This window comes from Nerophis lumbriciformis, linkage group LG17 (genome assembly GCF_033978685.3).
Source record: "Nerophis lumbriciformis linkage group LG17, RoL_Nlum_v2.1, whole genome shotgun sequence".
Taxonomy (NCBI): domain Eukaryota; kingdom Metazoa; phylum Chordata; class Actinopteri; order Syngnathiformes; family Syngnathidae; genus Nerophis; species Nerophis lumbriciformis.
In genome coordinates, this window is record NC_084564.2 from 1,498,885 (window position 1) to 1,524,725 (window position 25,841).

Here is a 25,841-nt window from a genome sequence, read left to right on the forward strand (position 1 = left end):
GTGGTATTAGACAGAAAGGAGGAACTTTTCTTCTCCTCCATTTGAAAACGTGGACGTTATCATCACTACTGTCTGATTACAATCAATGCAAGTCATCAGAATCAGGTAATACACCAACTTATATTCTTGTCTTCATGAAAGAAAGGAATCTATATGTGTTAAACATGCATGTATATTCATTAAAACATCTTTAACATGTAAACAAAAACAGCAAAATAAATACATATAAATTATATACTGTATATATCAATGTATATGTATGTATGTATATATGTTACTCATCAGTTACTCAGTACTTGAGTAGTTTTTTCACAACATACTTTTTACTTTTACTCAAGTAAATATTTGGGTGACTACTCCTTACTTTTACTTGAGTAATAAATCTCTATAAAGTAACAGTACTCTTACTTAAGTACAATTTCTGGCTACTCTACCCACCTCTGACCATACCATACCAACTTTATTTATAAAGCCCTTTAAAGACAAGCACAGTTGAAAAACAAAGGGCTGTACACCACAAAGAAATAGAGGCAAAGGACAGACTAAAAAATAACATTTAAAACAGAAATAAAAATACACAATTAAAAAGCAAATATAAATTACCCTAAGAACAGTTTGTTAGATAAAAACAGTTTAAAAGTTAAAAACAGTTCAAAAAGTTAAAAGCTAAAAACAGTTCAAAGTCTCATGCTGGGTTAAAAGCCAGTGAATAAAAATGGGTTTTAAGAAAGGTCTTAAAACAACCAACAAACTACTTTTATTTACACCAACAAATGACTATTGTTTGTACCAACTAAGTATTGTTACTTACACCAAATACTTTTATTTGCTCCAACAAAGTACTTTTATTTACACCAAGAAACTAATTTTGTTTACACAAACCTACTTTTATTTACGCCAAGAAACTACTTTTATTCACACCAACAAATCATTTTTATTTACACCAACAAACTACCTTTTTTTTTTTACATCGAGAAACTACTTTTAGTTCCACTAACAAAATACTTTTATTCACACCATCATATTACATTTATTTACAACAACAAACTACCTTTATTTATATCAACAAACAAATTTTAGTTCCGCCAACAAAGTACTTTTATTTACATCAAGAAACACATTTTATTTACACAGAAACTACTTGTATTTACAGAAACAAACTACTGTTATTTACACCGGCAAACTTGTTTTATTTACACCAAGAAACTACTTTAATTTACATAAACAAACTACTGTTATTTACACAAACTACTGTTATTTACACCAACAAACATATTTTATTTACACAAAGAAACTACTTTTATTTACATAAACAAACAACTGTTGATTACATTAATAGACATCTGTTATTTACACAAACAAACTACTTTTATTTACACCAACAAACTACTGTTATTTACACCAACAAAGTACTGTTATTTAGACCAACAAACTACTTTTATTTATATAAACAAACTACTTTTATTTATATAAACAAACTACTGTTATTCGTATAAACAAACTACTGTTATTTACACAAACTACTGTTATTTACACCAACAAACGTATTTTATTTACACAAAGAAACTACTTTTATTTACATAAACAAACAAGTGTTGATTGCATTAATAGACATCTGTTATTTACACAAACAAACTACTGTTATTTACACCAACAAACTACTCTTATGTATACAAACAAACTACTTTTATTTACACCAACAAACTACTGTTATTTACACCAACAAAGTACTGTTATTTAGACCAACAAACTTATAAAGAAACTACTTTTATTTATATAAACAAACTACTGTTATTCACATAAACAAACTAATGTTATTTACACCAACAAACTGCTGTTATTTGCACCAACAAACTACTTTTATTCACATAAACAAACTACTGTTATTCACATAAATTAATGTTATTTACACCAACAAACTACTTTTATTTCCATAAACAAACAACTGTTATTCACATAAACAAACTAATGTTATTTACACCAACAAATTAATGGTATTTACAGCAACAAACTACTTGTATTCACATAAACAAACTTCTGTTATTTACTCCAACGCATTACTTTTATTTACACCAACAAATGACTATTGTTTGTACCAACTAAGTATTGTTACTTACACCAAATACTTTTATTTACACCACAAAATGTGTTTTATTTACACCAAGAAACTAATTTTGTTTACACAAACCTACTTTTATTTACGCCAAGAAACTACTTTTATTCACAACAACAAATAATTTTTATTTACATCAACAAACTACCTTTTTGTTTTACATCGAGAAACTACTTTTAGTTCCACTAACAAAATACTTTTATTCACACCATCATATTACATTTATTTACAACAACAAACTACCTTTATTTATATCAACAAACAAATTTTAGTTCCGCCAACAAAGTACTTTTATTTACATCAAGAAACACATTTTATTTACACAGAAACTACTTGTATTTACAAGCAGAAACTACTTGTATTTACATAAACAAACTACTGTTATTTACACCGGCAAACTTGTTTTATTTACACCAAGAAACTACTTTCATTTACATAAACAAACTACTGTTATTTACACAAACTACTGTTATTTACACCAACAAACGTATTTTATTTACACAAAGAAACTACTTTTATTTACATAAACAAACAACTGTTGATTACATTAATAGACATCTGTTATTTACACAAACAAACTACTGTTATTTACACAAACTACTGTTATTTACACCAACAAACGTATTTTATTTACACAAAGAAACTACTTTTATTTACATAAACAAACAAGTGTTGATTACATTAATAGACATCTGTTATTTACACAAACAAACTACTGTTATTTACACCAACAAACTACTCTTATGTACACCAACACACTACTTTTATTTACACCAACAAACTACTGTTATTTACACCAACAAAGTACTGTTATTTAGACCAACAAACTACTTTTATTTATATAAACAAACTACTGTTATTCACATAAACAAACTAATGTTATTCACATAAATTAATGTTATTTACACCAGCAAACTGCTGTTATTTACACCAACAAGCTACTGTTATTTACACCAACAAACTACTGGTATTTACACCAACAAAGTACTGGTATTTACACCAACAAAGTACTGTTATTTACACCAACAAACTACTTTTATTTCCATAAACAAACTACTGTTATTCACATAAACAAACTAATGTTATTTACACCAACAAATTAATGGTATTTACAGCAACAAACTACTTGTATTCACATAAACAAACTAATGTTATTTACACCAACAAACTACTTTTATTTACACCAACAAACTACTGTTATTTACACCACCAAAGTACTGTTATTTACACCAACAAAGTACTATTATGTAGAACAACAAACTAGGGCTGAAACGACGCGTCGACATAGTCGACGTCATCGGTTACGTAAATACGTCGACGCCGTTTTTGTGCTCCGACGCGTCGCATATTTACGTCACACTACCGTCATGGCGGAGCGCAAAGCAGACGATGCGAGCGGTGCGAGCTAGGGGAAAAAAGCACGCCAAAAGTCGTCAAAAGTGTGGGAGTAGTTCAATAAACGGCCTAAGAAGAAACGCTACTTTTACTCCGCTACTTTTATCTACATTCAGCTCGCTACTCGCTACTAATTTTTTTTTTGTTTGTTTTGGTCTGTCAGACAGACCTTCATAGTGCCTGCGTTTCAACAAATACAGTCACTGGTGACGTTCACTCCGTTCCACCAATCAGATGCAGTCACTGGTGACGTTGGACCAATCAAACAGAGCCAGGCGGTCACATGACCTGACTTAAACAAGTTGAAAAACGTATTGGGGTGTTACCATTTAGTGGTCAATCGTACGGAATATGTACTGTACTGTGCAATCTACTAATAAAAGTTCCAATCAATCAATCAAAAGTGTGAAGGAAAAAAGACCCTTTTTTTATTTCAACCGTACATCCCGTCGAAAGCCTAAAGACTGACTGCACAGTTCCTGTCTTCACAATAAAAGTGCCGCTCCATCGCGCCTGCGCTTTCAAAACAAGAGTCTCCGAAAGCCAGCGCAAACAAGCTAGCAAGCTAAGGAGTTTGACGCCAATATATTTCTTGTAAAGTGTATAAAAACGAATATGGAAGCTGGACAAATAAGATGCCAAAAACCAACCACTTTCATGTGGTATTAGACAGAAAGGAGGAACTTTTCTTCTCCTCCATTTGAAAACGTGGACGTTATCATCACTACTGTCTGATTACAATCAATGCAAGTCATCAGAATCAGGTAATACACCAACTTATATTCTTGTCTTCATGAAAGAAAGGAATCTATATGTGTTAAACATGCATGTATATTCATGAAAACACCTTTAACATGTAAACAAAAACAGCAAAATAAATACATATAAATTATATACTGTATATATCAATGTATATGTATGTATGTATATATATATATATATATATATATATATATATATGTGTGTGTGTGTATGTTACTCATCAGTTACTCAGTACTTGAGTAGTTTTTTCACAACATACTTTTTACTTTTACTCAAGTAAATATTTGGGTGACTACTCCTTACTTTTACTTGAGTAATAAATCTCTAAAGTAACAGTACTCTTACTTGAGTACAATTTCTGGCTACTCTACCCACCTCTGACCATACCATACCAACTTTATTTATAAAGCCCTTTAAAGACAAGCACAGTTGAAAAACAAAGGGCTGTACACCACAAAGAAATAGAGGCAAAGGACAGACTAAAAAATAACATTTAAAACAGAAATAAAAATACACAATTAAAAAGCAAATATAAATTACCCTAAGAACAGTTTGTTAGATAAAAACAGTTTAAAAGTTAAAAACAGTTCAAAAAGTTAAAAGCTAAAAACAGTTCAAAGTCTCATGCTGGGTTAAAAGCCAGTGAATAAAAATGGGTTTTAAGAAAGGTCTTAAAACAACCAACAAACTACTTTTATTTACACCAACAAATGACTATTGTTTGTACCAACTAAGTATTGTTACTTACACCAAATACTTTTATTTGCTCCAACAAAGTACTTTTATTTACACCAAGAAACTAATTTTGTTTACACAAACCTACTTTTATTTACGCCAAGAAACTACTTTTATTCACACCAACAAATCATTTTTATTTACACCAACAAACTACCTTTTTTTTTTTTACATCGAGAAACTACTTTTAGTTCCACTAACAAAATACTTTTATTCACACCGTCATAATACATTTATTTACAACAACAAACTACCTTTATTTATATCAACAAACACATTTTAGTTCCGCCAACAAAGTACTTTTATTTACATCAAGAAACACATTTTATTTACACAGAAACTACTTGTATTTACATAAACAAACTACTGTTATTTACACCGGCAAACTTGTTTTATTTACACCAAGAAACTACTTTCATTTACATAAACAAACTACTGTTATTTACAAAAACTACTGTTATTTACACCAACAAACATATTTTATTTACATAAACAAACAACTGTTGATTACATTAATAGACATCTGTTATTTACACAAACTACTTTTATTTACACCAACAAATTACTGTTATTTACACCAACAAAGTACTGTTATTTATATAAACAAACTACTTTTATTTATATAAACAAACTACTGTTATTCACATAAACAAACTACTGTTATTTGCACAAACTACTGTTATTTACACCAACAAACGTATTTTATTTACACAAAGAAACTACTTTTATTTACATAAACAAACAACTGTTGATTACATTAATAGACATCTGTTATTTACACAAACAAACTACTGTTATTTACACAAACTACTGTTATTTACACCAACAAACGTATTTTATTTACACAAAGAAACTACTTTTATTTACATAAACAAACAAGTGTTGATTACATTAATAGACATCTGTTATTTACACAAACAAACTACTGTTATTTACACCAACAAACTACTCTTATGTACACCAACAAACTACTTTTATGTACACCAACAAACTACTGTTATTTACACCACAAAATGTGTTTTATTTACACCAAGAAACTAATTTTGTTTACACAAACCTACTTTTATTTACGCCAAGAAACTACTTTTATTCACACCAACAAATCATTTTTATTTACACCAACAAACTACCTTTTTTTTTTTACATCGGGAAACTACTTTTAGTTCCACTAACAAAATACTTTTATTCACACCATCATATTACATTTATTTACAACGACAAACTACCTTTATTTATATCAACAAACAAATTTTAGTTCCGCCAACAAAGTACTTTTATTTACATCAAGAAACACATTTTATTTACACAAAGAAACTACTTTTATTTACATAAACAAACAAGTGTTGATTACATTAATAGACATCTGTTATTTACACAAACAAACTACTGTTATTTACACCAACAAACTACTTTTATTTACACCAACAAACTACTGTTATTTACACCAACAAACTACTGTTATTTAGACCATCAAACTACTTTTATTTATATAAACAAACTACTGTTATTCACATAAACAAACTGCTGTTATTTGCACCAACAAACTACTTTTATTCACATAAACAAACTACTGTTATTCACATAAATTTATGTTATTTACACCAGCAAACTGCTGTTATTTACACCAACAAGCTGCTGTTATATACACCAACAAACTACTGGTATTTACACCAACAAAGTACTGTTATTTAGACCAACAAACTACTTTTATTTCCATAAACAAACTACTGTTATTCACATAAACAAACTAATGTTATTTACACCAACAAATTAATGGTATTTACAGCAACAAACTACTTGTATTCACATAAACAAACTAATGTTATTTACACCAACAAACTACTTTTATTTACACCAACAAACTACTGTTATTTACACCACCAAAGTACTGTTATTTACACAAACTACTGTTATTTACACCAACAAACGTATTTTATTTACACAAAGAAACTACTTTTATTTACATAAACAAACAAGTGTTGATTACATTAATAGACATCTGTTATTTACACAAACAAACTACTGTTATTTACACCAACAAACTACTCTTATGTACACCAACAAACTACTTTTATTTACACCAACAAACTACTGTTATTTACACCAACAAACTGCTGTTATTTGCACCAACAAACTACTTTTATTCACATAAACAAACTACTGTTATTCACATAAATTAATGTTATTTACACCAACAAACTGCTGTTATTTACACCAACAAGCTACTGTTATTTACACCAACAAACTACTGGTATTTACACCAACAAAGTACTGTTATTTAGACCAACAAACTACTTTTATTTACTCCAACGCATTACTTTTATTTACACCAACAAATGACTATTGTTTGTACCAACTAAGCATTGTTACTTACACCAAATACTTTTATTTGCTCCAACAAAGTACTTTTATTTACACCAAGAAACTAATTTTGTTTACACAAACCTACTTTTATTTACGCCAAGAAACTACTTTTATTCACACCAACAAATCATTTTTATTTACACCAACAAACTACCTTTTTTTTTTACATCGAGAAACTACTTTTAGTTCCACTAACAAAATACTTTTATTCACACCATCATTTTACATTTATTTACAACAACAAACTACCTTTATTTATATCAACTAACAAATTTTAGTTCCGCCAACAAAGTACTTTTATTTACACAAAACTACTTTTATTTACAAGCAGAAACTACTTGTACTTACATAAACAAACTACTGTTATTTACACCGGCAAACTTGTTTTATGTACACCAAGAAACTACTTTCATTTACATAAACAAACTACTGTTATTTGCACAAACTACTGTTATTTACACCAACAAACGTATTTTATTTACACAAAGAAACTACTTTTATTTACATAAACAAACAACTGTTGATTACATTAATAGACATCTGTTATTTACACAAACAAACTACTTTTATTTACACCAACAAACTACTGTTATTTACACCAACAAAGTACTGTTATTTAGACCAACAAACTACTTTTATTTATATAAACAAACTACTTTTATTTATATAAACAAACTACTGTTATTCACATAAATAAACTAATGTTATTTACACCAACAAACTACTTTTATTCACATAAACAAACTACTGTTATTCACATAAATTAATGTTATTTACACCAGCAAACTGCTGTTATTTACACCAACAAACTACTTTTATTTCCATAAACAAACTACTTTTATTTATATAAACAAACTACTGTTATTCACATAAATAAACTAATGTTATTTGCACCAACAAACTACTTTTATTCACATAAACAAACTACTGTTATTCACATAAATTAATGTTATTTACACCAGTAAACTGCTGTTATTTACACCAACAAACTACTTTTATTTCCATAAACAAACTACTTTTATTTATATAAACAAACTACTGTTATTCACATAAACAAACTAATGTTATTCACACCAACAAACTGCTGTTATTTGCACCAACAAACTACTTTTATTCACATAAACAAACTACTGTTATTCACATAAATTAATGTTATTTACACCAGCAAACTGCTGTTATTTACACCAACAAGCTACTGTTATTTACACCAACAAACTACTGGTATTTACACCAACAAAGTACTGTTATTTAGACCAACAAACTACTTTTATTTCCATAAACAAACTACTGTTATTCACATAAAAAAACTAATGTTATTTACACCAACAAATTAATGGTATTTACAGCAACAAACTACTTTTATTTCCACCAACAAACTACTGTTATTTACACCAACAAAGTACTGTTATTTAGAACGACAAACTACTTGTATTTACATAAACAAACTACTGTTATTCACATAAACAAACTAATGCTACTTACACCAACAAACTAGTTGTATTCACATAAACAGACTATCTTAATTTCCACCAACAAACTACTGTTATTTACACCACCAAAGTACTGTTATTTAGAACGACAAACTACTTTTATTTCCACCAACAAACTACTGTTATTTACACCACCATAGTACTGTTATTTACACCAACAAAGTACTATTATGTAGAACAACAAACTACTTGTATTTACATACACAAACTACTGTTATTCACATAAACAAACTAATGCTACTTACACCAACAAACTACTTGTATTCACATAAACAAACTACTGTTATTTACACCAACAAACTACTTGTATTCACATAAACAGACTACTGTTATTTACACCAACAAAGTACTATTATTTACACCAACAAACTACTGTTATTTACACCAACAAAGTACTATTATGTAGAACAACAAACTACTTGTATTTACATAAACAAACTACTGTTATTCACATAAACAAACTAATGCTACTTACACCAACAAACTAGTTGTATTCACATAAACAGACTACTGTAATTTACACCAACAAAGTACTGTTATTTACACCAACAAACTACTAGTATTTACACCAACAAAGTACTGTTATTTAGACCAACAAACTACTTTTATTTCCATAAACAAACTACTGTTATTCACATAAACAAACTAATGTTATTTACACCAACAAATTAATGGTATTTACAGCAACAAACTACTTGTATTTCCACCAACAAACTACTGTTATTTACACCACCAAAGTACTGTTATTTACACCAACAAAGTACTATTATGTAGAACAACAAACTACTTGTATTCACATAAACAAACTACTTGTATTCACATAAACAAACTACTGTTATTTACACCAACGAACTACTTTTATTTACACCAACAAACTACTGTTATTTCCACCACCAAAGTACTGTTATTTAGACCAACAAACTACTGTTATTCACATAAACAAACTAATGTTATTTACACCAACAAACTGCTGTTATTTGCACTAACAAACTACTTTTATTCACATAAACAAACTACTGTTATTCACATAAACTAATGTTAGTTACACCAACAAACTGCTGTTATTTACACCAACAAGCTACTGTTATTTACACCAACAAACTACTAGTATTTACACCAACAAAGTACTGTTATTTAGACCAACAAACTACTGTTATTCACATAAACAAACTAATGTTATTTACACCAACAAACTGCTGTTATTTGCACCAACAAATTAATGGTATTTACAGCAACAAACTACTTTTATTTCCACCAACAAACTACTGTTATTTACACCACCAAAGTACTGTTATTTACACCAACAAAGCACTGTTATTTAGAATGACAAACTACTTGTATTTACATAAACAAACTACTGTTATTCACATAAACAAACTAATGCTACTTACACCAACAAACTAGTTGTATTCACATAAACAGACTACTGTAATTTACACCAACAAACTACTGTTATTTACACCACCAAAGTACTGTTATTTACACCAACAAAGTACTGTTATTTAGAACGACAAACTACTTTTATTTCCACCAACAAACTACTGTTATTTACACCACCAAAGTACTGTTATTTACACCAACAAAGTACTGTTATTTAGAACGACAAACTACTTTTATTTCCACCAACAAACTACTGTTATTTACACCACCAAAGTACTGTTATTTAGACCAACAAACTACTTTTATTTATATAAACATACTACTGTTATTCACATAAACAAACTAATGTTATTTACACCAACAAACTGCTGTTATTTGCACCAACAAACTACTTTTATTCACATAAACAAACTACTGTTTTTCCACATAAATTAATGTTATTTACACCAACAAGCTACTGTTATTTACACCAACAAACTACTGGTATTTACACCAACAAAGTACTGTTATTTAGACCAACAAACTACTTTTATTTCCATAAACAAACTACTGTTATTCACATAAACAAACTAATGTTATTTACACCAACAAATTAATGGTATTTACAGCAACAAACTGCTGTTATTTACACCAACAAGCTACTGTTATTTAGACCAACAAACTACTTTTATTTATATAAACAAACTACTGTTATCCACATAAACAAACTGCTGTTATTTGCACCAACAAACTACTTTTATTCACATAAACAAACTACTGTTATTCACATAAATTAATGTTATTTACACCAACAAACTGCTGTTATTTACACCAACAAACTACTGGTATTTACACCAACAAAGTACTGTTATTTAGACCAACAAACTACTTTTATTTCCATAAACAAACTACTATTATTCACATAAACAAACTAATGTTATTTACACCAACAAATTAATGGTATTTACAGCAACAAACTACGTGTATTCACATAAACAAACTACTGTTATTTACACCAACGAACTACTGTTATTTACACCACCAAAGTACTGTTATTTACACCAAAAAAGTACTATTATGTAGAACAACAAACTACTTGTATTTACATTAAAAAAACTACTGTTATTCACATAAACAAACTAATGCTACTTACACCAACAAACCACTTGTATTCACATAAACAAACTACTGTTATTTACACCAACAAACTACTTGTATTCACATAAACAAACTACTGTTATTCACATAAACAAACTACTGTTATTCACATAAACAAACTACTGTTATTCACATAAACAAACTACTGTTATTCACATAAACAAACTAATGTTATTTACACCAACAAACTAGTTGTATTCACATAAACAGACTACTGTAATTTGCACCAACAAACTACTGTTATTACTGCTCGGTGCACTTTAAAGAAGCGTTGAAAAGGGCTCGAGCATCTCTCACCCTCCTCCTGAGCGTCGGTCGGAATGTTCCTTGGCGGTGTCGTGCTCGCTGGACTCCTGCCTCTCGGGCCGCTGGCGGTCCTTCCTGCGTCCATCCAGGCTCCCGTGGCCTTCCTGCTCGCTGGACGTTTGTCTCTCCAGAGTCCGCCTCTCCCGCCGCTCGGCGTGTTCCCGCCACACCTCCTGAGGAAGCTCGTCCCTGCGGGCCTGGATCAGCTGCTCGCTGGACAGCTGGCGTTCCAACCTGTGAGTCTGCACCTGCGGCTCAGGGTTAGTCCTGGAGGGACGGGGCCCTCTGGCGGGGTCGCCATGGAGCCTGTCCCGGTTCGGGTCCTGGAGAAGCACCTCGGCCATGACGGCCACCTCGGCTCTCTCCGTCATCGTCTCCCGCCCTTTCTCCCTGGCCTTCTCCAGCCTGCTGGCCACGACCAGCGGCGTCACCGCGTCACCCAGGTGTTGGATTTTGGGTCGCCGTAGATACGGAGACAGTTTTGCATCCACCTCTGCAGCCGGGTGAAGAAGAACCTTGCTGGTGCTTTCTCGCGCCTGATTGGCGGAGACAAGCATGGCGGCCGTGGCCACGGATAAAATGGAAGAAGGAGCAGGTTGGCGGAGCCCCACGCCTACCGCGCCCCCGTGAGGTGCTTCCGGGCCGTGGCGGTAACTGCTGCCGTTGCTCACAGGCACGTAGCCGGCCAGCGTGGAACCCAGCCGGCGGGCCGCGGCGGAGGGGGACGGCGTGGGGGTGGCGGGCGAGGGCGATGGTGGAGTGCTGGCCTCGTTCTGTTCATAGATGGTCTGTCTCATGACGGGGGAGAGCGGGAGGCGGGGGAGGGGGAGGCTGGAAGGAGCGGGGGAGGCGTCAAGCGGGTCCAGGAAGACTTTACGACCCAGTAAAGGTGTCGCGGGTTGTTTGCTTTGCTCCGCCTTCAGCTTCTCCACCTGCACACACCACCAAAACATCATCAACATCTGGCATTTTAGGATGACATTTAGTCATTTAGGATGACATTTAGTCATTTAGGATGACATTTAGTCCAGCAGCATTTAGGATGACATTTAGTCATTTAGGATGACATTTAGTCATTTAGGATGACATTTAGTCATTTAGGATGACATTTAGTCCAGCAGCATTTAGGATGACATTTAGTCATTTAGGATGACATTTAGTCATTTAGGATGACATTTAGTCATTTAGGATGACATTTAGTCATTTAGGATGACATTTAGGATGACATTTAGTCATTTAGGATGACATTTAGTCATTTAGGATGACATTTAGTCATTTAGGATGACATTTAGTCATTTAGGATGACATTTAGTCCAGCAGCATTTAGGATGACATTTAGTCATTTAGGATGACATTTAGTCATTTAGGATGACATTTAGTCATTTAGGATGACATTTAGTCATTTAGGATGACATTTAGTCATTTAGGATGACATTTAGTCATTTAGGATGACATTTAGTCCAGCAGCATTTAGGATGACATTTAGTCATTTAGGATGACATTTAGTCATTTAGGATGACATTTAGTCATTTAGGATGACATTTAGTCATTTAGGATGACATTTAGTCATTTGGGACGACATTTAGTCCAGCAGCATTTAGGATGACATTTAGTCATTTAGGATGACATTTAGTCATTTAGGATGACATTTAGTCATTTAGGATGACATTTAGTCATTTAGGATGACATTTAGTCATTTGGGATGACATTTAGTCCAGCAGCATTTAGGATGACATTTAGTCATTTAGGATGACATTTAGTCATTTAGGATGACATTTAGTCATTTAGGATGACATTTAGTCATTTAGGATGACATTTAGTCATTTAGGATGACATTTAGTCATTTAGGATGACATTTAGTCATTTGGGATGACATTTAGTCCAGCAGCATTTAGGATGACATTTAGTCATTTAGGATGACATTTAGTCATTTAGGATGACATTTAGTCATTTAGGATGACATTTAGTCATTTAGGATGACATTTAGTCATTTAGGATGACATTTAGTCATTTAGGATGACATTTAGTCATTTAGGATGACATTTAGTCATTTAGGATGACATTTAGTCCAGCAGGACTCGCTAATCACGACGCTGACATAGCAGAGACTGAAACTGAAACTGAAACTAAACATCGCTTACATTGTATTTACACCAAGAAACTACTTTTTTACACCACAAAACTACTTTTATTTACACTAAGAAACTACTTTTTTTACACCACAAAACTACTTTTATATACACCAACAAAGTACTCTAAATGTCACCAACAAAGTACTTGTATTTACACCAACAAACTACTTTTATTCATACCACAAAACTACTTGTATTTACACCAACAAAGTACTTTTATTTACACCAACAAAGTACTTTTATTTACACCAACAAAGTACTTTTATTTACACCAACAAAGTACTTTTATTTACACCAACAAAGTACTATAAATGTCACCAACAAAGTACTTGTATTTACACCAACAAACTACTTTTATTCATACTACAAAACTACTTGTATTTACACCAACAAAGTACTTTTATTTACACCAACAAAGTACTTGTATTTACACCAACAAACTACTTTTATTCATACTACAAAACTACTTGTATTTACACCAACAAAGTACTTTTATTTACACCAACAAAGTACTTTTATTTACACCAACAAAGTACTTTTATTTACACCAACAAACTACTTTTATTCATACTACAAAACTACTTGTATTTACACCAACAAAGTACTTTTATTTACACCAACAAAGTACTTTTATTTACACCAACAAAGTACTATAAATGTCACCAACAAAGTACTTGTATTTACACCAACAAACTACTTTTATTCATACCACAAAACTACTTGTATTTACACCAACAAAGTACTTTTATTTACACCAACAAAGTACTTTTATTTACACCAACAAAGTACTATAAATGTCACCAACAAAGTACTTTTATTTACACCAACAAAGTACTTTTATTTAAACCAAAAAGTACTTTTATTTACACCAACAAAGTACTTTTATTTACACCAACAAAGTACTATAAATGTCACCAAAAAAGTACTTTTATTTACACCAACAAACTACTTTTATTCATACCACAAAACTACTTGTATTTACACCAACAAAGTACTTTTATTTACACCAACAAAGTACTTTTATTTACACCAACAAAGTACTATAAATGTCACCAACAAAGTACTTTTATTTAAACCAACAAAGTACTTTTATTTACACCAACAAAGTACTTTTATTTACACCAACAAAGTACTATAAATGTCACCAACAAAGTACTTTTATTTACACCAACAAAGTACTTTTATTTACACCAACAAAGTACTATAAATGTCACCAACAAAGTACTTGTATTTACACCAACAAACTACTTTTATTCATACCACAAAACTACTTGTATTTACACCAACAAAGTACTTTTATTTACACCAACAAAGTACTTTTATTTACACCAACAAAGTACTTTTGACACCAACAAAGTACTTTTATTTACACCAACAAAGTGCTTTTATTGACACCAACAAACTACTTTTATTTACACCAACAACGTACTTTAATTTACTTCAACAAACTATTTTTATTTATAACGACAAAGTAATTTAATATTTTCCAGAAAATACTTTTATTTACACCAACAACGTACTTTTATTTACATCAAGAAACTACTTTTATTAACACCAACAAATTACTATATATATATATATATATATACCAACAAACTACTGGTATTTACACCAACAAACTACTTTTATTCACACAAACAAACGATTTCTCTTTTATTTACATTAAACAATCTACTTTAATTGACTCCAAGAAACTATTTTTATTCAAACCAACAACGCAAATGTATTTATTCCAACAAAGTACTTTTAATTACACCAATAAAGTATTATATTTATACCAACAAACTACTTTTATTTACACCAAAAAGTAAAACTAGTTTTATTTACAGCAACAAACTTACATTTACTTGGAGAAGAGGAAAAAACACAGATTCTTTCCATTTGTGAATATTGATATCTGGATATTGTAGTTACGGGAGTACAGTGTTGTGTGTTTCTGAGGTGTGATGCAGGCATTGGCCTGTAGGAGGCGGAGTTGTTGAGCCGCACTGGTGGCATCGCAGTGTCTTGCTGTATGGCAGGAATGTCCAAAGTGTGGTATTTTATTAATTTTATTTTTTTTGGTCATAAAGAAATACAATCATGTGTGCTTACGGACTGTATCCCTGCAGACTGTATTGATATATATTGATATATAATGTATATATTGTGTTTTTCATGTTGATTTAATAAAATAAAATAAATAAAAAATAAAATATATATATATATATATACATACATATATATACATATATGTCTTAATAAGGTTATCCAAAAAATAGTGCTCGATACCGTAGTAGAGCGCAATATATGTATGTGTGGGAAAAAAATCACAAGACTATTTCATCTCTACAGGCCTGTTTCATGAGGGGGGGTACCCTCAATCATCAGGAGATTTTAATGGGAGCATTCACATACCATGGTTTATATAGGGCACAGAGTGGGTGGGTACAGGCTGGCGTAGGGGCGTGGTGATTGGCTCATGTGTTACCTAGGAGGTGTTTCCGTCTATGGCGGCATGTTGTTACAATTTCGCTGCGCTTGTTGAGGGATGACAGGTCTGGACGGTATATAATAAACAGTTTCTCTTTCAAGCTTAGGTTGCATCTTTTATTATCACTATTGTAAGGTGTGCTGGATGCAAGAATTTGCCATGTTAAACACAACACTCCAATATGTGCACCATGACAGCAACCACCTACCCACCACCACGAAAAGAATACCTACCGGAATTAATAAAAGGCTATCGATGCTGTCATCTAGCAAAGCTGAATTTGACCAAGCAACCCCCCCGTACCAAAAAGCACTTGATGAAAGCGGATACAATTTCACCCTCACCTATGAACCCACGCCAGGAAACCAACCAAAAAAGAACAGAAAACGAAACATCATCTGGTACAACCCCCCATACAGCAAAAACGTCTCAACTAACATTGGCCACAAATTCCTCACTCTGATTGACAAACACTTCCCCAAAGGCAACACCCTAAGAAAAGTATTCAACAAGAACAACATTAAATTGAGCTACAGCTGCATGAACAATATACGACAAATCATCTCAAACCACAACAAAACAATTGCAAATGAGCCGTCGGCCCCCGGACAGAGCGACTCCAAAACCAACAAAGGCTGCAACTGCCGCAAGAAACCTGATTGCCCTCTCAACGGGGGGTGCTTACAAACATCAGTTGTTTACCAATCTAAGGTAACACGCAAGGACATTAACACATCCGACACATATGTAGGATTAACCGAGGGAGAGTTTAAAACCAGATGGAACAATCACAAGGCTTCTTTCAGGAACAAAAACCTGCGAAATACCACAGAACTCAGCAAACACATTTGGGACCTCAAAGACAATAATGTTGAATATTCAATAACATGGCAAATTCTTGCATCCAGCACACCTTACAATAGTGGTAATAAAAGATGCAACCTATGCTTGAAAGAGAAACTGTTTATTATTTACCGTCCAGACCTGTCATCCCTCAACAAGCGCAGCGAAATTGTAACAGCATGCCGCCACAGACGGAAACACCTCCTAGGTAACACATGAGCCAATCACCACGCCCCTAGGCCAGCCTGTACCCACCCACTCTGTGCCCTATATAAACCATGGTATGTGAATGCTTCCATTAAAACCTCCTGATGATTGAGGGAACCCCTCATGAAACAGGCCTGTAGAGATGAAGTAGTCTTGTGATTTTTTTCCCCACACACACACACATATATATATATATATATATATATATATATATATATATATATATATATATATCGGTCCACGGCCCGGTGGTTGGGGACCACTGACTTACATCATGTGTTGCCTTCATTATAACACTTACATAAGACTTTTAAAGTCATTTTGATAGTAGGCTAATATAGACACATCATGTGTTGCCTTTTGTTTTTTTTGTCATAAAGAAAAACAATCATGTGTGCTTACGGACTGTATCCCTGCAGACTCTATTGATCTATATTGATATATAATGTATATTTGTGTTTTTCATGTTGATTTAATAAAATTAAAAAAGAATAAATAAATAAATAAATATATATATATATATATTTTTTTTTTTTAATTTATTTATTTATTTTATTTAAAAAAAAAAAATATATATATATATATTTTATTTTTTATTTTTATTTATTTTTATTTTTATTTTTTTTTGTCATAAAGAAAAACAATCATGTGTGCTTACGGACTGTATCCCTGCAGACTGTATTGATCTATATTGATATATAATGTATATTTGTGTTTTTCATGTTGATTTAATAAAATTAAAAAAGAATAAATAAATAAATAAATATATATATATATATATATATATATATATATATATATATATATATATATATATATATATATATATTTTTTTTTTTTTTTTTTATTTTATTAAAAAAAAAAAAAAAAAAAATATATATATATATATATATATATATATATATATATATATATATATATATATATATATATATACACAGTATATATACATATATATTTTTTTTTTTTTTTTTTTGTTGTATTTTTTGTCATAAAGAAAAACAATCATGTGCGCTTACGGACTGTATCCCTGCAGACTGTATTGATCTATATTGATATATAATGTATATATTGTGTTTTTCATGTTGATTTAATTAAAAAAAAAAAAATATATATATATACAGTATATTTTTATTTTTTATTTCTTGTGTGGCCTGGTACCAATCGGTCCACGGCCCGGTGGTTGGGGACCACTGACCTAAAACACAAAAGCTAAGATATGGATGTTTCTTTTTCAAATAGCTTAGCATATAGTGATGTACATTGAATTGGTTTTAGCATCTTTAATGCACAAAACGTGCCAAAGTGGCCTCCCGCATTCTTTTTTTTTTTTTTCAGAATACGGCCCTTTGTGGAAAAAGTTAGTACATTGTACCCCAAAGTACAAAGGGCTGTTTTGTAGACGGCAAGAACAAGTAAATACTTTATACTCTTATTTGTACTACAATGACAATAAAACTATTATACACACGCAAATCTTCCTTCCGGTGGCTAACCAGGGAAAATAAACAATTAAGTGTAGGTTAATAATACCATGCTTTTATTTTGAAGCCTATTTTGCACTGAATAGGAAGTCTGTGTTTGTTTGAACTGGGCTATAGTTATGTTGTGGCTGCTTAGCACTAATGAAGAACTGAATAATACTGAACATAAATGGAACAATTGTCTTACAAATGACACCTTTGTCTCTCAAAAAGCAGTTGACCGTGTATGTCGACGTCGACTTAAGCGGACGTTTAAGCAAAGTAATGAACCCCCGACTTTTACAGTCTACATCAGGGGTGCTCATTACGTCGATCGCGATCTACCGGTCGATCTCGGAGGGTGTGTCAGTCGATCACCAGCCAGGCATTAAAAAAAATAGTCCTAAAAATGAGCGATCATAAATCTTCACTATGACGTCACTTTCGTCACTTGATTGACATTCACGGCACCCGAGGGTCTTCTGAGATGACGCCGGCTGCTGCCAGCTCATTAAAATTACCGACTGGAAGGCGAGAAACACTTTATTTCAACAGACTCTGGCGCCGTACCTGTCGTCAAAACTCCAAAGACCGACTGCACAGTTGCGCTAACAAAATAAGAGTCTCAGAAAGCTGGCGTGCACAAGCTAGCAAGCTACGGAGTTTGCCGACAATGTATTTCTTGTAAAGTGCATACAAAGGAGTACGGAAGCTGGACAAATAAGATGCCAAAAACCAACCACTTTCATGTGGTATTGGACGGAAAGGAGGACTTTTTTTCTCCTCCATTCGAAAATGCGGACCTTATCAGCACTACTGTCTGATTACAATCAATGCAAGTCATCAGAATCAGGTAATACACCAACTTATATTCTTGTCTTCATGAAAGAAAGGAATCTATATGTGTTAAACATGCTTGTATTATCTTTAAACACCTTTAACTTATTAACAATATTAACTATATGTGTTAAACATACTTGTATTATCTTTAAACACCTTTTACTTGTTAACAATATTAACTATATGTATTAAACATACTTGAATTATCATTAAACACCTTTAATTTTTTAACAATATTAACTATGTGTTAAACATGCTTGTATTATCATTAAACACCTTTAACTTGTTAACAATATTAACTATATGTATTAAACATGCTTGTATTATCATTAAACACCTTTAATTTTTTAACAATATTAACTATATGTGTTAAACATGCTTGTATTATCTTTAAACACCTTTAACTTGTTAACAATATTAACTATATGTATTAAACATGCTTGTATTATCATTAAACACCTTTAATTTTTTAACAATATTAACTATATGTATTAAACATGCTTGTATTATCATTAAACACCTTTAATTTTTTAACAATATTAACTATATGTGTTAAACATGCTTGTATTATCTTTAAACACCTTTAAGTTGTTAACAATATTAACTATATGTGTTAAACATGCTTGTATTATCTTTAAACACCTTTAAGTTGTTAACAATATTAACTATATGTATTAAACATGCTTGCATTATCATTAAACACCTTTAATTTTTTAACAATATTAACTATATGTGTTAAACATGCTTGCATTATCTTTAAACACATTTTACTTGTTAACAATATTAACTATATGTATTAAACATACTTGTATTATCATTAAACACCTTTAATTTTTTAACAATATTAACTATATGTGTTAAACATGCTTGCATTATCTTTAAACACCTTTAACTTATTACCAATATTAACTATATGTGTTAAACATGCTTGTATTATCTTTAAACACCTTTAACTTATTAACAATATTAACTATATGTATTAAACATGCCTGTATTATCATTAAACACCTTTAATTTTTTAACAATATTAACTATATGTGTTAAACATGCCTGTATTATCATTAAACACCTTTAATTTTTTAACAATATTAACTATATGTGTTAAACATGCTTGCATTATCTTTAAACACCTTTTACTTGTTAACAATATTAACTATATGTGTTAAACATGCTTGTATTATCTTTAAACACCTTTAATTTTTTAACAATATTAACTATATGTGTTAAACATGCTTGCATTATCTTTAAACACCTTTAAGTTGTTAACAACATTAACTATATGTGTTAAACATGCTTGTATTATCATTAAACACCTTTAATTTTTTAACAATATTAACTATATGTGTTAAACATGCTTGCATTATCTTTAAACACCTTTTACTTGTTAACAATATTAACTATATGTGTTAAACATGCTTGCATTATCTTTAAACACCTTTAAGTTGTTAACAATATTAACTATATGTGTTAAACATGCTTGTATTATCATTAAACACCTTTAATTTTTTAACAATATTAACTATATGTGTTAAACATACTTGTATTATCATTAAGCACCTTTAATTTTTTAACAATATTAACTATATGTGTTAAACATGCTTGCATTATCTTTAAACACCTTTTACTTGTTAACAATATTAACTATATGTATTAAACATACTTGTATTATCATTAAACACCTTTAATGTATTAACAATATTAACTATATGTGTTAAACATGCTTGCATTATCATTAAACACCTTTAACTTGTTAACAAAAACATATATTTCATAAATAAGTAAATATAAATGATATATATGAATGAGGTAGATCCCCACGACTTGATCAATTGAAAAGTAGCTCGCCTGCAGAAAAAGTGTGAGCACCCCTGGTCTACATGTACACATTTGTCAGTTGTAAATGTCGCCTTGGTCCTTGTGTAGTGTAATAAAAATACCGTGGTGAGGCGGCGCAGAGAGCTGAAGCGCTCCTCCCAGGTGGCGGCGGCCTTCCGGAAGGCTTCGTGTCGTCGTATCAGCTGCTCCACTTCGTCGACGCTGGCCCCGAGTTCATTGCTGCTGACCAGGGGCTCCTGCGCCGTCAGCCACGCCTCTGCCACCACCGCCTCCTGAGCAAACTGATGGACCTCCAGCACTGACATCACCACCACAAGGACAACACCAGACAAGCGGTTAATCGTACACAGCGTGACTCGTCAGCCAACGTCTGTGTTTGGGCCCTCACGTTGCTGCAGGGCCTCCCAGTGCTTGTCCCACTTCTCAGACAGCTCGTGTTGCTTAGCAACCACCTTGTCCAGCTTCTCCTTGATCTGCAGGCAACATCAGCAACGGTCACCATCACAGACACGACTTAGCCTAACACACAGCTGTCAATTTGAACTCAAGGCCCGAGGGCCAGATCTGGCTTGCCACGTCGTTTAATTTGGTCCTTCTGGCACCTCATACTGGTTCCCAAATATCGGTGTTGTGAGTAAATGAGGTGAGCTTTGATTGTGACAGGAGTGAACCATTATACTTTTTTGCAAGGGGGTGTGGGGATTGTTGCACATTGCTATTTTTGATTCCAACAACAAATTATTGAATTTTCACAGCAAAAGGTATTTTATCTGAACTTTTATGATGACCATTTACAACTGACGGATTTAAATGAAAGAAAAAACTCCTAATAATGTGCCCCTCACCCAGTGTTTTAGATCCACGTTAGAGATGCGCGGTTTGCGGGCACAACCGCGGAGTCCGCGGATTATCCGCGGATCGGGCGGATGAAATAAAAAAAAAATTAGATTTTATCCGCGGATCGGGTCGGGTCGGGTCGGGCGGTTGAAATAAAAAAAAATTAGATTTTAAATAGATTCAGGCGGGTGGCAGTTAAACCAATTGGGAAATATATATACATAGTTAAATGTTGTTACCCACATACGAAAAACGAGCAGGCACCTGCAGCATATGCCACAACAGAAGAAGAAGAAAAGAAGAGATGGACACTTTTACGGAGCGGAGAAGGGACGCCTCGCCGGGGTCCGGGACCGAGGCCCCTTCCCCCAAGAGGGCCCCACCAGGAGCCGTAGCTGAGGCGATCCGCGAGAAGGGCCCGACGCACGTCCAGGGTCACCACCGCGCCCACCGCACCGACACCCCGCCTCGTCCGCCTTCGCCGCGGCCGGCGTCACGCGCAGCAGGTAAGCAGCTTACCTGCCCGCCACCCCCGTGGCCGGGGGCTCGTAACAGGGGTCACTCCGCACGCTCCGCCCGCGCAGCTTACCTGCCCGCCACCCCCATTGCCGGGGGCGCGTAACAGGGGTCACTCCGCGCGCAGTGCGCTCACGAAAGGGGTGGGGCTCACCCTGGTTGATATAGACAGCAGGACGGTGGCCATGGACGTCGGAACCCGCTAAGGAGTGTGTAACAACCCACCTGCCGAATCAACTAGCCCTGAAAATGGATGGCGCTGGAGCGTCGGGCTCATACGCGGCCGTCGCCGGCAGCGAGACGCGCTTGGAGGTGCGCTCAGCGTGGCTCCCATATGATTGCGCACTGGTGTGCGTCTGGGTCGTGACAGCGTGGCACGCGAATGTCTGTGCTGCATTGGATCAGTCGCCTTTCTTTAACAGGCAAAAGCTTTATAACCTCACTAATGCCTTGCATCGTCTATATTAGATATATAACAACGGGCGGGTGCGGTTCTGATCAAATGTTAGGTCGGGTGGATGGCAGATGGTTGATGACTTTCTGATGCGGTTGCGGATGAAATAATTGCCTATCCGCGCATCTCTATTACTGAGTGTTGTTAAAAGGAAAGGCCATGTAACACAGTGGTGAACATGCCCTTTCCCAACTACTTTGGCACGTGTTGCAGCCATGAAATTCTAAGTTAACTATTTGCAAAAAAAAGAAAAGTTTATGAGTCAAATATGTTGTCTTTGTAGCATATTCAACTGAATATGGGTTGAAAATGATTCGCAAATCATTGTATTCTGTTTATATTTACATCTAACACAATTTCCCAACTCATATGGAAACAGGGTTTGTAGTATACACGCATTAGAGATGCGCGGTTTGCGGGCACAACCGCGGAGTCCGCGGATTATCCGCGGATCTGGCGGATGAAATTTAAAAAAATTAGATTTTATCCGCGGGTCGGGTCGGGCGGTTGAAATAAAAAAAAATTAGATTTTAAATAGATTCAGGCGGGTGGCAGTTAAACCAATTGGTAAATATATATACATAGTTAAATGTTGTTACCCACATACGAAAAACGAGCAGGCACCTGCAGCATATGCCACAACAGAAGAAGAAAAAAGAAAAGAGATGGACACTTTTACGGAGCGGAGAAGGGACGCCTCGCCGGGGTCCGGGACCGAGGCCCCTTCCCCCGAGAGGGCCCCACCGGGAGCCGTAGCTGAGGCGATCCGCGAGAAGGGCCCGACGCACGTCCAGGGTCACCACCGCGCCCACCGCACCGACACCCCGCCTCGTCCGCCTTCGCCGCGGCCGGCGTCACGCGCAGCAGGTAAGCAGCTTACCTGCCCGCCACCCCCGTGGCCGGGGGCTCGTAACAGGGGTCACTCCGCCCGTGCAGCTTACCTGCCCGCCACCCCCATTGCCGGGGGCGCGTAACAGGGGTCACTCCGCGCGCAGTGCGCTCACGAAAGGGGTGGGGCTCACCCTGGTTGATATAGACAGCAGGACGGTGGCCATGGAAGTTGGAACTTGCTAAGGAGTGTGTAACAACCCACCTGCCGAATCAACTAGCCCTGAAAATGGATGGCGCTGGAGCGTCGGGCCCATATACCCGGCCGTCGCCGGCAGCGAGACGCGCTTGGAGGTGCGCTCAGCGCGGCTCCCATATGATTGCGCACTGGTGTGCGTCTGGGTCGTGACAGCGTGGCACGCGAATGTCTGTGCTGCATTGGATCAGTCTCTTTTCTTTAACAGGCAAAAGCTTTATAACCTCACTAATGCCTTGCATCGTCTATATTAGATATATAACAACGGGCGGGTGCGGGCAGATGCGGTTCTGATCAAATGTTAGATCGGGTGGATTGCGGATGGTTGACGACTTTCTGATGCGGTTGCGGATGAAATAATTGCCTATCCGCGCATCTCTACTGTCTACTTACATGTGACGTATGCGTGTCTGAGGTGTGCCTACATTTAACCAACAATGAAAGACACCATACAATTTAAACCAATCAGAAACAACGTACAGCTGAGGTGTGTGAAAGAGAGACGCCTTACAATGTTTCTGATTGGTTGAAATTGCGTAGTGTCTTCAGTGGTTGGTTAAATGTAGGCACAGTGGATCGATGGCTTGGTCTGGGATTGGTTATTTCAATCGATCCACCAGAGTTACCCGAACTACGGCAAGCTGCAAAAAACAAAGTTTATTACTATGAAAAAAATACAGAATAGTGAATGGGGTTGTATAACCGTGAGAAATGTCAAGTGTGGCGTGTGGTGTGAGAAAGGGTTAATTTGCGTGTCTGTCACGCTCAAAGCATGAAGCTTGGCAGCTCTGAGCGAGTGTTAAGAGAGCGGTCCATCGCTGTTGACTTCAATGCAGAATACCATGATCAGTGGCTGCAAGGCGCCAACTAGTGGTGACTATATGGAAATACAAGGGGGCGTTACAGACAGACAACATATTTTACACTCTGAAATCGCTGTATAGACAGACAAGTCTTCCACGACAGAAGTGGGGCAAAAATCACGTGTAAAAAAGGCAGCCAATCTCACAGATCATAGATATGATTGTTTTACACGCATGCGCGTCCTCTTATTGTATTACACGCTCACAAATCTGGATGGCCTCGCTCAAATCGTACACGGCAGAAGTGTCGCAAAAAGTCACGTGTAAGTAGACAGCCTATCGAGGGTTCTTTCTGATTAGGGACAAACAGACCATTTAAAATACACGTACGCGGATCTGAATACACACACTCAGATTGATATACAGACACACAAATTACAAACCCTGTTTCCATATGAGTTGGGAAATTGTGTTAGATGTAAATATAAACGGAATACAATGATTTGCAAATCATTTTCAAGCCATATTCAGTTGAATATGCTACAAAGACAACATATTTGATGTTCAAACTCATAAACATTTTTTTTTTTGCAAATAATCATTAACTTTAGAATTTGATGGCAGCAACACGTGACAAAGAAGTTGGGAAAGGTGGCAATAAATACTGATAA

The 25,841-nt window shown here is 34.4% G+C and overlaps 1 protein-coding gene across 2 annotated transcripts in view; it reads right to left on the reverse strand.

Moving 5' to 3' along the window:
* Positions 1-25,841, reverse strand: part of sptbn4b (spectrin, beta, non-erythrocytic 4b) — a 190,293-nt gene that overhangs the window by 17,994 nt on the left and 146,458 nt on the right. For both annotated transcript variants that reach the window (XM_072914973.1, XM_061972189.1), the window contains exons 35-37: positions 21,865-21,949; positions 21,578-21,774; positions 11,674-12,614 (exon numbers count right to left, since the gene is read on the reverse strand). In XM_072914973.1, the coding sequence (XP_072771074.1) occupies positions 11,674-12,614; positions 21,578-21,774; positions 21,865-21,949 (1,223 nt within the window). The remainder of the gene's footprint in view (positions 1-11,673; positions 12,615-21,577; positions 21,775-21,864; positions 21,950-25,841) is intronic.